Source organism: Daphnia pulex, chromosome 3 (assembly GCF_021134715.1).
Source record: "Daphnia pulex isolate KAP4 chromosome 3, ASM2113471v1".
NCBI lineage: Eukaryota > Metazoa > Arthropoda > Branchiopoda > Diplostraca > Daphniidae > Daphnia > Daphnia pulex.
The window spans coordinates 11,391,382-11,409,379 of record NC_060019.1 but is presented as its reverse complement, the minus strand read 5'-3'; the positions used below and the strand labels follow the sequence as shown (position 1 = coordinate 11,409,379).

The window sequence follows — 17,998 nt, the reverse complement described above, 5'->3', positions numbered from 1 at the left end:
GTAACTCAATTATGGAATGTATATTATACATCTACATGCGAGATGGATGTGAAATAAAAAGCAATCTAAAGAAGAAAAAAACGGGCAGTCTCTTTGCTGCTGCTGTGCTGTATAGGACTCTTATTTTATTATTTATTTCGCCTTTCCTTTTTTTACCGAAAAATACGATGCAAAAATATTTCCAGTCGGAACCACCCGCCCAAATAACAGAGACAACTTATATATACCAAGTTGTAGACTATCACTTGCATCACACAGCATTATTTCCAGAATGGATATACAACCGTCGCTCTAGGAAAAGAAACTGGCCGTCGCAGCAGCAGCACCAAGCTCTGCTGCCGGTTCTAAACGGAAAACATGTCACAGTTGTATCTAATAAGACAACGCCCACGGCCTTCAACTTAAAGATCTAAAGAATAATAATAATAAAAAAAGAGGATGAATGATGTCCATGTATAAGCAATTTGACTCTGCCGCTGCTAGGAAATGTCCAGTAGTAATATCAAAACACGTACACACACAAAACAGAGAGAAAAAGAAATAGCCTGACGGAGTTTATTTTTTTCTTTTTATCTTTACTCGCTCATGTTACGTTGCGGACAGCGGACGACGACTCTGAAAATTTTGTTCTGTTTGGTTTGAGTTGAATTTTCTTATTTTTTGTTTCCTTTTTTATACCAAGTCAAAGCCAGCAGAAGATAAGTCAACATTGCGGTGCTAAAAAAAAAGGCCTTATACTGTATGTGCGATAACATGTATACCACATTTGACTAGCCTAGTTGGCAGAGTTGTTTGTACAAGCGGGCTGGCCGGGCTGGGTCTCTTATATACAAAGAATTTTTGCTCTTTTTCTTCTTCTGGCCAACGTTTGAAATCTGAAAGGCCGAAAGAAAAAAAATGGTCAAAAAGTTTTGTTATCTCTACTTTTTTTTTTTTATTTTTGGCCAGCGACGAGTTGTGAATGTCTAGTGAAGTCCGCCGAGAAAAATAAGTAAAATTGCGCAGAATTTGATTTTTTCCTTTTTTTTTTTTAAATATATGCTAATATGCCGGACGGTATGAGAGAGAAACTTTTTCAATCCAATATGTCAGACTTGGATTTTGGCCGTCTGTCGTATAGCAAAATGATGTTGTGGCGCCCGGCAGTTGTATACGGTAAGACATCCGCATTATCCGCAATACGGAAACATTGTCATCCGCTTTTGGCGTATTATAAGAAGCCTCTTTTTTCCCGTTTCTTTCTATATAAAATCTGGAATTTTCAGACGTCGTACCGCATGTTTGTTGACCGAAAAGTGCTGGCCGGCGACTGTCTGTCGAGTTGAATATCGTGGGAAAAAACAAATTGGTCAAATAAAAAGTTTGACAGCGCAAAATTACTTTTGTTTTCCCATCGGGATTTGGATGTCTTTTATGTACTATTCTACCAAAAGTAGTAGCATCGGCACAGATTTAAACATTTGGCGGGATATTTAAAGCCGATTGCTTCTGTTACATTTCGTCCAATTTGTCCACAAGTCCAGAGATAAAAAGAGACGTGAAATAAAAGAGAAACAAATGGAAATGTGGAATAATGAAATTTGCCAAAACAAAAAAATTGATCGTGTCGTCTTTTATATTATTCTGGCCGTTTCCTTATTGGTCCGTTTCATCCGTCATTCGATCGGCTTGTCCTGGCGTGACGATACTATACTTTACCGCCTGTACTACTACAACACAGCCATTCACTACACATTGTATGCGGCCCATATACAAAGATGATTGAACCGCGCGCTGGAATATATTGGCAGTCTATAAACTATTACACAGAACAGATTCTGATTTGAATGGAATATGGGGCCGATCTTCTTGTCATCCGTACTCTGGTGAATCAGACAGAGACGAATAAGCCGCGATGATTGATTGAGCCTTGTACATGTATACAACAGCATCCGATTGAGCCGGCGCAATCCAATCCATAAGCGGAATATTGAAATAAATCGAGTGTATACGTGTACCGCGTCACATCCGCAGTATATAAATAAACTAGCACTAGGCATCAGTTTCTAAAGTTAATACATGAATTCACCGGGCTTCTGTGATTGTGATTGAAATAGTGCCATACACACATCATCCAGCAAATGGTGAAATTCGGCTGTGGCGGGAAATGGAACTGACATCAAGTGGAGTGCGGTGACAAGTAGAGTAAACACACACACACACAAACCAGATTGAATCGAGCGCTGAAAAAATCCGCGTCGAGTTGTTGTTGTCGAGCAGTTAGAAATCATTAAACGCATTCACAGCCTTTTGAAATGGAATCAAACCAACGTGCGCGCCGGAATTGGTTGTGTCGTGATGGAGAGAGCAGATTCAAAGATGAAAGTTGAATAATGCTGTATAGTGTATAAACTATTCCATTAGGGAGCTGCTGCTGCTGCCGGCTGTTCGTCTAGGATATATGTAAATCATATCAGCTCTTATACAGTTAGTCGTCGGAAAACTCGTGTGAAAATGGCAAACACTTTGGGAACGAACGCCAGCGGCGACAACTCTATAACGCACAGTAAAAAGAAGGAAGATTCAAGTTTTTCTAGACGGTGATGCAGTTAGTTATATATATATTGCAGGAAGAAGACTCGATGACCCGAGGCATGCAGGCCGGAAACGCAACATAACCATCCTATCAAGTCCGACGACGTCGCTAGCGATGGAATCGAATTTCCTAGAAAGCAGCAAACGATTATTCTTCTAGCAGCATCTTGTGCGGCGGTACTGTTTGTCTCCTACACTGAGCAAGTGCCGCTAGCAAACAGGAAATCAATTCCCGACCGGAAGATATATTTATATTGATGTGTTCCAGACCAATCTAACTGAATCTTTGGGAATTATTTGACAGTGTTACATTTCAATCCCCTCCGTTTATTTCTGATCTCCTATGACGTCGTTTTGTTCCTTCCGTATAAGGTCAAAGGTTACGACTTTTTGACTCGGATCATTTTTACAAGATGGCCGGTTCCATAGAAAACGACCCGGGAGGGGTGACGGACCAGTCCGTTACCCTGACAACCTCTAAAAAGCATTTCCCTATTTTTATATTTTTTGGTGGGGGATATTGTGACCTTTGGAGATAGGCCGGAATGAATCACCCTTCAAGTGGACGCGGGTGCGAAATGTGTCGGACGTGTACATATCTCTCACGGAAGACTCGCTAGTCTTGCGCCGTGCACACACGGCCTTGTGACGTGATGGTTGCAATTCCATCTGAAATGAAAAGTGAAACGAGGATCGCAGATCCTGCCTCAATGTCGCCCTATTATTCGGATCCCCAGCAGCAGCAGGAGCAGCCACATATATAAAATAGAGTGAATCAAACACTTGGACAGTCGTCTCACGTTCCCGGTTAATGGCGATGAGATAGACGGACGATATAATGATATCCTTGTACTCCCTTCGCTGACGGATGTGTACTTGTGCTCCGTGAAGGATTGGTCTGGCAGGGTTTAACACTTTTTCTTTTCATTTTAATACCTAGTCTGGAAATAAAATAAGAATTGGGAATATTGATGTGTTGTCCAGGAGAGAAAAAAAAAAGAGAAATAATTACGTTTGGGAATATCCCATCGGATGGACTTTTTGAAAGTAGATTTTTCCGATCGTTTAAATATTGATGAACACATCCGAGAAAACACACAATAATATCCAAATTTATTCTTTGGAGAGCGAGGATCGAGGCGGTGGTATACATAAAAGTACATTCTATTACTATAATATGTATTCACCAAATAGCATTTATTTCTAGCGATGGAAAAATAGTTGAGGCATAGATCTAAATCAAAATGCACCGACTCGATCAGCGTGAACGAAATTGGATCCGGCCCATATCACATGATACAACCTCATATAATCCGCTAGAGGAGATTTGGATGTGTAAAACTCGATGCTGAATATTGAAAAGAAAGAAAATTATAAAATATTGAACAAGAGGCTGCTATATTTAGAACTGTCGTGTATATAAAAGTGCTCGTATAAAATTTGGATTGGTTTCTCGTGTAGTCGTGTTGACAAAAAACTGTTTAGATATTTCTTTTCTTTCTTTTCCCCCCACGAGCTAGACTAAAAGGCTACACGATATTCTACTCTGGGCCGTGACATGTTCACAGTTCGTAGATATTATAACTGCCATGTTTACGTGTCATCTCGGCTTAGACTTGCGAATTTTACCGTTTAGACGCGAGTTTTCCCAACCGCGACAGACTTGTGTGTTGTGTGACATAACTGCAGACGAAGAATATTTCCACGGGTCTGTACTAAATAGCTACTTTATTGACTTAATTTTGGATTTCTTCTCTTTTATTAACTTGGCGGCATGTTAGAACTTAGAATGTGACATTTGGGGGTGTGACTCATCAATTAAGTAGAAATTGCATCACAATCAAAATTTCACATTCAAAGTCTAAGCTGATTTGTCACTGATTGTCATTTCCTAACCTACCACACTACTTTCTTTTTAGAACCTTGTACTCATCCCCTCCTTTTCCACGTTTTAACCACCCACCTTTTTCAAACTTCAAAGACCACGTTGAATTTAATTTTTAAGGAATTATAATTAAATCAACATTCTGAAATTATCGTCATTAAATTAAAGCTTTTTATTTTAGAATATTCACGGTATTTATTTACAAAAAAAAATACAAATAAAATATTGTTGATTATTTTTGAAATGGCAACAAAGCTTCGGTCGAATTGGAGGGCTTTCATTGTCAGTGTTTATTGTCGATCGAGGAGGTTGTCCATTTTTGCGGTCTGTTATTCACGACTGCGTTTTGCAATGGATCGTTGGATATTTTTGGGTAATTATTGTGTTCTCTAATTCTAATTTGTTGTATTGGACATTGGTAGGGTTTAATGTAGTTTTAAGATTTGAATGCTTTTCCACTTGAGCACGTTGAGCTAATTTTACAGCATTCGATTTCAAGTGTAGCACATTTTTTACTGTGAAATTCTCATTTTCGAGCTACTTAAACTGAGTTAATCTTAGCTTATTTTACTGTCTTTTTTTTGCATTTGTTATGTCTCTCTTTTTAAGTGTAATTCATCCATTGTTGGATATCAAAAGTCAAAGAATAGTTTTCAAAAGTAAATTACAGTTACAAAAAAGAGATGTAAAGTAAAGAATTATTGGCTATACCTAGCTCTACGTATGTAGTACACTACTACACTTTCACCATTTTCATAACCGGCGATAGGAAAGGAAAGAAAAAAGAAAATCGATTGTCTTGTTGAGCTCTAGCGATCCTCCCTCCACATTGCCAGGCAGTCTGATCCCATATTATACAAGCGGTTAAGAGATGAAGAAATAAATAGTAGATCCTTTCATAGTTTGTGTGTAGCCCAAATATTTATCGGCGCCAGATGTAATATCATCAATGTATGCGCAGTCTTCATTTCCCATCACTCGAATTACACCATCGGCAAACAATGAAACCCGTAGAAGAATGATTAGCTCGTAATCCAACCCTTTTTTTTTCACTCCAAACTCGTAAAAATCGACCGTTAAAATTTGCATAATTGCGTTCATTCAAATTCCACAGTAGAAAACCGAAATTTTTGTAACCCACCAAAACTTTTGCGGTTAAAGTTTTGTGTTCAAGTGTGGAGACAAGACGAGCAACGATGAAAGCGGACGACGTTTGCTCAGACGCGCACGTCAAAAGGTTGTCGTGTATGTGCGCAAGACGGGCTTTTTATTTGGCGCTGGCCCGTCTTGAAGAGGATGACGATAAAAGAGCCGAGCCATCGGCCAACCAGTCGAGCCGGTGGTATCGAACAGGAACGGCGTCTTCCTCTTTGACACAGTTGCATCACCCACCATCCCATCTTCTCCCCGTTTATTGTGTGCGCAACCAACCGCCGAGTGTGTTTTGTGACTCTTGTTCAGTCAATTATTTCTTTCATTCGGCGCGGCCCGGTTTATCGTCTCTCTCTCACTTGATTTGCCTTTTTTAAATTTTTGCAAAAATTTAAAAATTCCCGCCATGGAAGACAAAGCGGCGGTGACTCCGATTTTGACTCCGTCTTCGGAAGCGGCCACTTTCGACATTGGTTCCATTCAAGTAGGCCAGCAGCCTCGTCTTGTTTTTCTCATTTTTGTGTGTGTGTGTGTGTGTGTTCAAAATCATTTGCTCAGCATGTGGGCGCGGTGGCATATTGAATTTTCTAATTTAATTTGACGTACCCCCGCCGCTGCCTGCGTCCAAAGTGTTTTATAATTTGACGGACGGAGACGTTCAATTTTGCCCGCAAGATTGATGGGTGGGATCCGTTAAGTTTTTATTTTATTTATTCGTTCGGTGTGGGTGTTGGCCATCATTAAGATACGCAAACGACCAACTGTGGTGGTTTGTGCAGGGTTGCGTTAGAGTTTCGTTTTGCATCCGACGTAATAGACGCCGCTCCAACGTTCATTTCCCATTGGCCTACGAAGCAAGTCGAATATTTTAGTTAAGGTTTGTGCAGGATTTTTTAAAGGAGCCGTTAGAGTGTCCCCCCAAGGGTGGAGATCCTTCCTCAGTTCACTGTTTTATTTGCTTTCCTGCTGACATCTGTTTTCGAAGAAGAGTTGATAATATCTAAGCGATCGATATTCTAGCGCATTCTGTTATCAAATAATCATTCGTGTTTTTTTTCTCTCTCAAATGTTCGATTTCCAGATTGGGAAAATGCCCGAATTCGTTCGCGTCAAGCTGATGCAGGTGGATTTCGGCGCCCAGTCACCCGCCCGTGATCCCTACTGTGCCGTTTCCATCAAGGAAGCCATCGCAGATGCCGGTAAGTTTTCTCTTTTCATCACATCTGTCAAGTCTTGTCCGTTTTTTCCCCCATTTTTCTTTCTTTTTTGTGTTTCGCCCGTCGCAACTTTTGTATTTACTGTACAACATCGGGCCAGTTGATTGAAAAAAAGTTTTCCCAAGTCGAGTATAAACTCTATGCCAGCCAACTGCCACATCACGTGGAAAGCAGAAAAAGGACAGCGGCCGTTAGAGTAGTAGTAGTAGTGAAGTCGTTCCTGCAGGATTTCACCGAGTTATGAAGCGAAGAATGCGCAGCACGCGCGCTGTGAGCGATGCTTTTCCACCCCGTTTGGAGCATCGGCAACTTTTCGGTTGATCTACCCTACACTTTAGACGTGATATGTGACAATCGCATTTTCTACTCGCTCGGGTTGCAAGTGTGGCGGGGTGGGGGGTTACTTTTGCTTCGCCTTCGCAGTCGAATTTGATTCACAGTTGCTTAAAAAAAAGGAGCCCCAGTCGATTGAGCAATAAACAACTCGTGTGTAGCGCCGATTTTTGAGTCGACTCGGTTGCCAACAGCAACCCGATACTGCGGTGGGTCGAATTTTCTGAACGAAATATAGAATCAACTTTTTGTGGTAGCGGGCATCTAAACGTTATGGCATTAAATGAGAGAATCGACATTGTGCAGAACGACCAGCAGAATCGGGTTAAAAATGAATGCGATACTCTTTCGTGTTTGTTATTTACTTATTTTGCGTTTCCTATAGCTAGGCGAGTATGGCGACTGGGATTTCTGCGACTTTCTTTTATATACTTGGTTTCACCGATTTAATGACTTGGTTGATGACTGCCAGATTGCGCGCTAGCGTCTCGTCACAACTCGCGGAGAGACTTTTCTGTTTTCTTTCTTCCTCTCATTGTTCCCTTTGATTTCGACTTGTTACGAAAGAAGTTTTGAAGAGTTAGTTATAGAACTCTCTCTAATCTCTCTATCCTATACGTGTGTATACATATACGCTGGTAGCATCTCACGCACACACGCACGGTGGCGAGGATGTCAAAGCCGACATATCCAAAACTCTACGAGAGTGAGAGAGTGAGAGTTGCTCAGCGTACTCAATTTGCGGAAGTCAAGTGTTCCGAGTCTCCTATAGACTTTCACCCGCCCCAAACTGGCAGCGCCATATTTCAAAGATCAAGTTTCCTGTTTGATTCATAAATCACCCACGCCAAAAGATTTCCAGTCAGCGACGAAGAAGCTGTACAGAGTCCCCCGACTGCCGGGTATAATATCATCGCTCTTGAATAAGAAAAATAAAAGGGCCAGCTCGAGGAGGAGCAGCTCTCTTCGCTTGTGATTGATTCATTTCCTTCCTCGGTCTGGTCGAGCTCCGTCTTGTGTGGCGGAAGTCGTAATGACGACATAATGTGGAGGGAAAAAAAAAACAGAAATTCCCGTCTCTCTCGTGTTCGTTGCATTTCAACTTGGTCGGGCGAAAGCAGAAAAATGGCCGAAAATTTTGTAGTTTTTCCGCTTTTCAAGTTTGCACGAATGCGAACGGGCAAGTGGGCACTGGAAATTCATCAAAGGTGTAGACAATCGGAATGATCAAAACTTGGCCGACCTCACACAAAGGCGGAGCGCTCGTGCATTTCCCATCCGCCCCATCCGGCTGGAGGATTGACGATGGCCTAGACGGCCCAGAGCAGCCAGCCAGCCAGCCCGTTTTCTTTTTTCATCCACATAATATCCTTTGCCCATATACTACTATACTTGCGTCATTACGATGATCAAGGATGTGCAGTCTTGATATTCGCCCGTCAACGTCTTGCCCGTCGACGCGGCACGAAGGGAATCGATTGATGAGTCCCACCCTCTTATTCCGCCCCATCGTCATCATCCCATTGCCTCTCTCTCCTCCATCATCCTTCTTCTTTTTGCCGAGTTCTATAAACTCGTGTTTTTTGCTGCGGCACTTTAACCGTCTTTTATCTCTTCTTCTTAAGCTGCAAGGAAAAAAGAAAAGTCGAAAAAGCTTTTCAGTTTTTTATTTTATTTTAGTTTTTGGGTCGGCCCATATTTTTCAATAGTCCTCCATCTCTTGTATAAATATAACAGCCAAAGTAGGAAGTGTATACGCTCCAAGAACTTAAGGACTTTGTATTGACAGTTGTAGTTTTTTATTTTTTAAAAGAAGCCAGCGCCGTATAGAATCTATTAAAGCTAAGACGTGCCGATTGATCCGATTTCGGTTGTTGCTACTTTTTTCTTCTTCACTTTTAAAAATCATCGTCCTATTTTTTTTTAGTGGCTTAACTCAGTTTGCGAAAATTGAAGTTATGGGAGTGTGTGTGTTGGTAGGTGGGAGGCCATGGGTTCAAAGGATCAGCTTTTTATTTTTTTTTGTGTTCGGTGGCCGCCAATCCATAAATATAGGAGCGGAGGGGGGGGGGACCGGAATGAACTATTAAGGGCTGAATATGCCGTAATAAATGTGGGGGGGAGTCTCGGTTTATGTATACGGAAGATGCTACGGGGGGCCGTCTGCTGTGGTGAGCTCGGAGAAAGCGGCGGCGGCGGGAGAGATATATATTGGCAATTTTCTTTTTCATCATCAGTTTCCGTCTGAAAAACAAAAAAGTTAGTGCCTTGGCCAAAATGAGAGTAGTAGTAGTAGTAGAAAAGAAAAGGGGGGTTTCACCCTTTGTTGACAGCCGGAGCTATAGGCCAGTCAGCCTATGTGATGGTAGGAAAAGATGTTGAGGCCATTTCCTCCACACACACTGGGGTTCAGCGGGGTCTTTTTTTTTTCTAGAGATAATATGAAAAGATAAGGCCCCCGGGCAGAAGAGACTATGACTGCTGGAGCATGATGGATGATGAGAACTGTCGTGGCCGTATGGCCGGGCGAAAGGAGCGAGACGCTATTAGCTTGCCCTTTTGATACGCGGGCGGCAGCGCACATCTTTTCCTCCGACAAAAGACGTGGAAGGCACTCGGAGTGGTGGGGCTTCTTTTGTCACCTGGCGCCAAAACTTGTTCCCGTCACATGGACGGGCCTGCTGGATTTGGACGTCTAGTTCACATTTAGACGAGAGGCAGCAGCGCTCGTTGATTAGGTCGACTTTATTCAGCCTGGCGCAAAAAAATGCACTTGACTGGCGCTAGAATCGATTAGATCGGCCGATGGGTATATGTAGGGGCCTCCGCATACATTCGAAACCTCTCCTCCCCCATGTGCGTAGTTCCAATGGCGACCCGGTTATTATATGCGCACGGAATAGGATTTTTCTTTTGATGTGACTCGCCTTCATTTGAATTTCTCCATTTTGATTTTTTTAATTGACTCGTTATCGTTGGCGTTTCAAATTGGTTGGACATTTTATGTCTCTGTAATCCGCTTCTCTTTTTGTAATCAAGAAGGGGAATTGTTGAAGAATATGTCTATCCATCTATATATTCCTCCGGATTCGTCCCCCAAATGAATCCAGCCCTTTATTCACAGTTCTTGTTATCCACTGATAATATGATCTCGTTTTCTGCCTTTGTTCAGCCTTTGTGTAGTTGGGCAACTGCGTTTCGACATAATGGATCCATATAACTGCTGTCAATGGCATACGTAGTGGAAGCCAATTTTCCATCTTTTGTCATCGACGACTCTTTTTTCTTTATTCCGGGCCAGAATTTTTCTCCGTTAATATCAATGGTGTTACATCTTAACAGTATTAAATTATCAAACGATGTTTTCCATCTTTATGGGAGGTGGTGGTGGTGAATGGGCGTCTTTTATTCATCTGCCGACTTCCGAGAGAGAGTCTAGTCGGGAGTTAGCGGCTCTTCCTTCCGGCTTGTGTATAAGGCTCCAGCCGCTAGAGCCGGGAAAGATAATTGTGCCAAGTTATATAGCACACCCAGCAATAGAGAGTTTATGGACGGCCCATAAAGTCATATAGCGCCCGAGTATAATGCATTTCTTCTTCTTTTTTTTCGCTTTGGCTTTTCCTTCTGGATGACTCTTCGGGTCAATTTTCACTCGAACGGAAACTCTGACAGCCGGATAATACATGGAAGAGCCGGGCGCTGTGCGGGCCCTGTGGCTTTTTTTCTCTTCTCCCGACGACGTCTTATCCGGTCATGTTCTCCGAACCGCTTCCATACGATCCCGCTCGGCCGGGCTGATTATAGTCTAGCAGCTCGAGCGCGCGAATAACAGGCTCGCCCAAGCGGATGGTGTACGTAAATCGAAATTCCAAATATGAAAGCAGCTCCTATATTATTATATATATATACACACGTATAGCCTATTCTGTTGCGTGTGTATATATATAAATTTATGGGCCGATACGCACTAAATGGTGAAACGAACTCGAGGGGGGGAAACATCAGCCCAGTTTCCAGGAGACGCTTTTTCCTTCTTCTTCTAATCAATAGGCCCACAACAGTTTAAACTTCGATTTTAAAAGAAGTCAATTTTCTTTTCTAGTTCCACTGATCGGCAGGCACTTTTCTTCGCTCCATTAGACGAATATCAGTTGCTTTGAAAAGCAGCGGGATTTTCAAACACAACAGGGAAAACACGAACGCTCCTAAAAGTTTTATTATTTCTCTTGTTTTCGTTGATGATGAGACTGTTTCTCTTCTTCAATTTTGGTTAGGATGTCGAAATGGGAGGGCGCGGTTCGATTGATTGAAAGGCTGGAATTATCGACCGGTTTTCTACACACAATGGAACCATAGAAATTGGCTAGATGATGCGTCATTACGTCTCGGGGTCTTTTGGGAAATATTTACACCATTTCTTATTTTCTCTAAAGAAACTTTCGATATCAAATAATAAAACGGGAACCTCGATAAAAAAAAAATGCTATGGCAACCTCGGCAGCGGTGCTGTGAAGGCGCCAGGCGCCTCTTGCGGCTGTTCTCACTTGCGTTAACGAGTCGTTGTTCCTGGCAGCTCTACTCCAGGCCTATAGGCAAGGCTAATGGTTGCATCCGGCAGGGGCCTGTCTTGGTCATTGATCAACGTAAGAAAGAAAAAAAAAATTGCATTTCTTCTTCTTCTATTGTCCAAATGTTTCCTCTCTCTCCAGTCCATTTTTCGTCAGAAAGCGTACACCCCCCTTCATACGTCAATGCCTTTATGTATTCCTTTCCCCCTTATTACTTTCTATTCCATTTAAAATCGAATCGATGAAATCAAGTTTAACTGTACTAAATATATTATGGGGGGTATTATGCACTGGAGGGGGGGGGGGCTTATCCGATCATAGGTCTCTGTGTGAGAAGCGCGTTTCTTTTATAGCCTTTTGCTTTGACAACTGGTGCCAAGCGACCTTTATCCACTTATGGGAGAGAGAGAGAGAAAAAGAAAAACAAGTTGGATAGCGCTGCACTGCGAGGACAAGGAAACGACAGAGGACAAGTTGACTATAGTCTTGACGTTATCAAACCCCACCCCCCCCACTGCGGCACTCTCTCACTCTGCTGCCATCTTAAGTGATTTCCGCCGCCGAAACCGGCAGCTTGCTTTTGTATTTATATGCCAGAAATGTAGAACTACTGTACTACTACACTACTACAGTCTTGCTGTTTCTTCAACTTGTCCAATTAGAACAGTTAGCTGTCGCCAGCCATTTTGGCCGTGTCTGGTCTGGCATCGACGGGCGTTGTATATTTCTACATCCACCGCATTCGCTTTTATATATCTTTATTCTGATTCGATTTCGTTTTCTCTGCTGTACTACGAGAAGCAGTTCTGCAACTTTGATTTGTACACGGCCTCTCTTTTTGGACGTCGTGTGTGTTATCGACACGTTTCGTCTGATAGTGGCGTCTTTATTACATCGCAGATGTCGAATGCATCTACCGAGCAGCTCGTCCTTCCTTTTCTTTTGACAATCAACTGGATTTGAGATCTCCGTAAAAATGTGAGCACAATTTTTCTTTTTTTTTTTTTGAGAAGAAGAAGAAGAAGAATCGATTCGTCAACAAATGAATCGAAATTCTCCTGCCCATTGTCGACGGCTCTGAAAAGGAAATCGTCGTCGAGATATTCAACAAAGAATTCGATAACCATCGTCCCTCTCTCTCTCTCCTCGTCTGTGTGTGTGTGTGGGTTTCATTTCGGGTTCTTTGACAGTGTTGGACTTGTATTCAAACTATCCATCAGCCAGCGATTGTACAGGCTCGCTCGGTGTGTACGTCAGGGATATACAATCTTACATTTGCACTCTCTCTCTCTCTATGTACATATACGTCTACTTAAATTCGTGGACCATTTTCCCTTTTTTTTCTTTTTTTTGCGGGACCTAGATGGGCCGTCAAGTGCGCAAAAGAATCGGAATCAATCGATAAAGTCCAGCTGACATTGGCCGAGAGCCGGGCCGGGCCCTCGGTGCAGCATGGCTGATAACACATGGGGATGCAGTATGTGTGTACGCTATATATCTTTGATTGACATCCGGCTGACCATGACCCACACAAGCAGTGGCTCTCTAAACTGGCGTCTAGTAGGTTGTTGTTGCCATGGCCCAATGGCTGCGTGCCCTCATTTCCTATTGCGCCCCGTCGGGGGGATGCATCCGCATTCAAGGCACGCGCCCGTATCGGCGGCGACTGGTACAGCAGCCGATGTACGGATGTAGTAACTAGCTTTTAAGGCTATTCGACTTTTTAGTAATGATGACATCAACCGAGCAAGCCCTGTATTTCTCTCGGACTACTGTACGGCTACCGTCGAATGAATTACTAATTGGGCCAATTTCTTTTTTCTTTTTGATCTGCCCCCGGACAGCCGGCAAAGGAGTCCAGTTGATGCTGAAGCGCAAACCTCGGGTGGTGGAATGGAATTCCTGCATCGACGTGCCACTCAGCCGCGGAGTTCTCGGTAAGATCGCCCGAAATTAATTATCGGGTGATTTGAATAAAATAAAAAAAAAGGAAATAAAAATGAACAATCGATTTTTCGCTTTTTTTATAGTTCACGTTCTCCTATTGGACCGCTGCACGAGACCGGCCGAGAAGAGGGGAACCGCTCACGCTGATTTACTGGTAGGAGCCCAAGTCCTGGCCGACCAGTGCAAACAATCTGCGGGAGACAGCATCTGGGTGAGTCCGAATCTATGACTATATTACATTGGAAAAAGCGACGTTAGTAGTATGAGGCATGCCGCTGATGTTTGTCGACGACGGCCGTCGTTCTTTTCTCTCCGCCCGCTTCCCCCGCAATTTATCGCCCGTTTCCGCCTGTCTTGCCATTCATTCGGATATTGGAAACTGGGGCGAATGTTAAAGAAGATTAACGTCTCATGTAACCGAAAGTGTGAAATATTCTCGTTCATAAAACGGCCCCTTAAAAAAGCGCGGGACTTTCTATTTATTTGAACAAAAAAAAAGGGGGGGGGTTAAACCTGTGGAAAACCCCCCAAACAATAGTGCGAAATAGATGTCAGCTATGTCACAGGAACCAGTTGAAAAGAGAGTAGGAAAAGCTGTTTTTGAAACCATTGGGCCTGTTTGCGACAGCTGGATCCACTCCACTCTCCCACTTGTCGTGCCATCTGCTGGCGATTGGGAGCGGACCGCCAATAAGGAAAAAATCTTGACAATTTCCATCTTCCATTCTTTTCCAGCTTCTTCATCTCCTCTGGGTTGCTGAGCGCTCGCAATCGTCCCTCTTTTCAGACTCGCCTATTTATTTGAAGGAGAAGAGTTACTATTATGCTCCGGGTGTTCCCCTCCCCCCATTACAGAAGAGAGGCTTTTATATATTCAAAGCCAACAACTCTGTCTATAAGACGGGGAGGACAATGTATCATAATATAGGCCTGACAACCAACCAAAAAATAATAATACCCTTCTAGCTGCATTATATTTGGAATGTATAGCCGATTGTGCGCTGGGTATTTTTTTTTTTACGGTTATCAATGCCAGATGATTTGATGGGAAACCTCAATGCAAATGCCGAAAAATGGACGGAATGAAAGCGGATCGCGTATTGCCTTCCGGCCTATCTCATCTTGTCAGTTCTCTCTCCTCCTCTTATGTCTACCCCGGACCCGCTGCCGGTTGGTATACTATATCTCTAGGCCTTTTTTATATGTGCGCACATTGCGGCTTATGCGTATATATACATAAAGTAGGTATATACGGTCCCATAGTTTTGCTTCTACCATCCCGTCAGCTTCATGTCCGGAGGAAGAAGAAGAAAAAGACATTTTTTTATATTTTTCTTCTTCATCCGAATAGAATTGGATGCACTTTCTTTTCCATCCTTGTTTTGCCTTGGGCTCGTTCCTCCATTTCTCGCTTTCTCCATTTTTTATTTTTTCGGGAGCTCTTCTTCGAGCCCCTCCGGGATCTCCTGGCCGCTCTTGACGTGTAATCCAGCAGCTTTAGCACATCCTTGCCTATTTTTTTTTTCGGTACATAAAGAAGATTGCGGGAGAGAGAGAGGGTATAAAGCCTATAGCGACACGCAGTGACACAAAGAGAGGAGGGAAACCTTCTCTTTACGGGCGGTATGTCTAACCCGGACGCGGGATCGTTTGTTGCCCGACCTTCTTCTCCGGTCTTTTCTTCTGGCGTGCACTGAATTTCCAAGCGAACCCCGGCTGGTTGGCAAAGGGGGGGGGGGTGGGCTTAAGGTCCTTGCTATGCAAGTCCGTCTGTGTCACATCATCATCTCTAGAGACATCTGTTCTTTTTCATCTCTTACCATCATCCGGTGAGGGAAAGAAAACAAAAAACTCGTCACATTATGGCCGTTTTACATTCGACTTTGCATTTGCTGTTTTATTTATTTTGCGAGTTTTCTTTTCTTTTCTCTCTCCTTTTGGTTGGAATGAATTCATTGGCTGTCTGAATCTTTCGTCATATTTTCTGTGTGATGCGTCGGATGTATACTATCTGACTAGTTACTCGATCGCTTCTCGTTATTGAGAATGTTGAAAACGAAGACGGACAACCCAATGAGATCAAGATAGAAGGGGAGCATAAAGGGGGTTTTGGCTTCTTTTGTCTTTTGTGAGCGGAGAACAAGGGACTTGGAATTCCCCTGATTCGAAATGAGAAGAAGAGCGTCGCATTGGATTGATATCAAGAGTGAGCTCGTGTGAGCCATCGCGCTATAAGATTATTCTAACCGGCTTTGTCACGCTAGACATCAGCTCCCTCCCGTCGCTCTGGCAAACATGAATCATTCTGCACTCGACTTTGTATTGTGCAGTCGCCGGGTCTCGGCGAGTCTTGGCGATAATTTACATCACAATGATCTCATTACAGATCTTCACCGAATTTCTAAAGTATTAATCTGGCGACTTGAAATGGAGAAAACTAAAGTCTGACTCGCTAGTCGATGAATGAATAAGGCCGGGGAATGTCCGTTTTGCAACTTTTATTCTTTTGAAAATTTCTTAATAATATTGCGTGGTAAAATGTGGCAGAGTGCATGCGCAACACTCGTTGACGTGCGCTGTTATTTTCTCTCGACTTTCTTTGTTTTTTTGCGTTTCCGCGACGGTGGAGAGGAAGGAATTTGTGTGTCCGCTTGGTGAAATTTGTTGACGTTGTCGTTTGGTTAGTTCTCCTTTGGTTGGGGCGTTGCTCGTGGCGACCGGAAGGTGCCGGCCCGAGACCCCCCTCTCTCCGAAAAACGCGCTGGCGGTTTGGTCGGACCAAGAATAGACTGGTCGAAATACCTGACCGACTGCGCCCATTGCCGCGAGCCAATAGCGACGAGTGGCCAAACACTTGCGGGCAGGGAGAAAGCCTCAAGTCGTTAACGGTTTTCGACTCTGCGAAAATACATATAGTATATCTCGCCATTCATTCCTTAACGATTGCCCCGCGCTGCCGCCGCCGATCAAGAATGGCGGGCACCATCAACCTCATCCGGCCGCTGCCGCCGCCTCCATTCATCCGCCAAGGATTTGACGAAAAAACGGCAAGGCGTCCGTGTCCTCCGACTCCGTCAACACCTGCGGGGTCTCTCCACCACCCTCACATGTGTGTGTGTGTGTACACACACTCACAGCTTCCGCTTTTCTTAATTCTGACGAAATGACACGCTAGAATCGCCCGTCGTATTTTTCAAATAAATGATGTAATCACTCCCCACCCCCCGGGGGGGGGGTTAAGTTATTTAAATTTCGGATGCGCTACGAAAAGTTCCGTCTCTAGCGGCACATCAACTGAACGCCCCGTTTCCCTTTTGTAATCAAGGGCTCGATTAATTATGCACGAGTCGTGAACGTGGCGGCCAAAATTTGCTCAACGAAATCAACAATTCAACTCGTCGCTTCCGCAATGGCTTCCGGATCAAACGGGAAAGGGCTTTGTCACGCCAGCCAGCAAAGACACAACCCGTGTGTACAGTTCACGGAGCTATTGCGTCATTGACGGATCTCGCCGTCATTATGCGGTTGGTTAAATTTCTTGTAACTCTGAAGAAGATGACGCGGGATTAGAATTGCGACTGCGGTTGAGAAATGTTGCATCACGGGGGCGCCCTCTGTTTAGTTTCTTGTGTGTGTGTGTGTGCGTGTGTCTGTTTAGATTCCATCTGAAAAAGCCAAAGGGTTTGTGCTCGCTTCCTCTTATAGCTGCGGGGCTGCTGCTGCTGCTGCGCTCTGCTCTTGTATATCCCTCGCATTTCCTGCATCGCGTTTCACAGTTTAGACAGTTAGCGACCCAACAGTCGTCTAGCGCACACACACACATCCGGAAAGCGGGATTTTTAAAATGCTCATCATGATAGGATTATTATAGGGTCAAACCTCTGCCTCTGTCTTTGTGGAAGAGGAGGCTGGCCCCTGGACAAAAAAAAAAAAATAGAAAAAAAAAAAAAGAAAAAGGCAAATGACAGCAGCAACCGATTTTGTCACGCTCGGATAAGAGAGAGAGAGAGAGAAGATTCGGAGATTGCGATTGTTTGTGTGTTTTGTATGAGCTGTGACTGACTGAGTGCGCGCATACGAGGCGAACAGTCGGGGTTTGGCACACTCGGCCCAGAGTCCGCCAATGAGGCGAACCAAAGGGGAAATAGTTCAAAAAAAAAAATTGAAAAAGAGAAAAGAAAAGTGGCGGGTCCCGCTCGTCGTCGGCGATGCTCGCACCGGTACCTCTCTCTCTCTCTCTCTCTCTTACATAGACCGGCTGCTGGGCTTTTTCGCTCTTGTGTATCTCGCCCCTATTCTATTTCGAGTCTCCTCTCCTCCGA

General features: G+C 43.7%; 1 protein-coding gene across 5 annotated transcripts in view; it reads left to right on the top strand.

Annotated features, from left to right (window-relative positions):
• LOC124190157 (putative protein kinase C delta type homolog) overlaps positions 1 to 17,998 on the top strand; it is a 50,806-nt gene that overhangs the window by 5,529 nt on the left and 27,279 nt on the right. The window contains exons 1-4 of one of the 5 annotated variants that reach the window (XM_046582730.1): positions 4,745 to 4,832; positions 6,693 to 6,810; positions 13,574 to 13,666; positions 13,760 to 13,887. In XM_046582730.1, coding sequence (XP_046438686.1) covers positions 6,702 to 6,810; positions 13,574 to 13,666; positions 13,760 to 13,887 — 330 coding nt within the window. In that variant the 5' untranslated portion in view covers positions 4,745 to 4,832; positions 6,693 to 6,701. Of the gene's footprint in view, positions 1 to 4,744; positions 4,833 to 5,784; positions 6,096 to 6,692; positions 6,811 to 13,573; positions 13,667 to 13,759; positions 13,888 to 17,998 lie in introns of those variants that run through there. The other 4 variants (XM_046582729.1, XM_046582727.1, XM_046582728.1 and 1 more) reach the window with 4 other exon arrangements.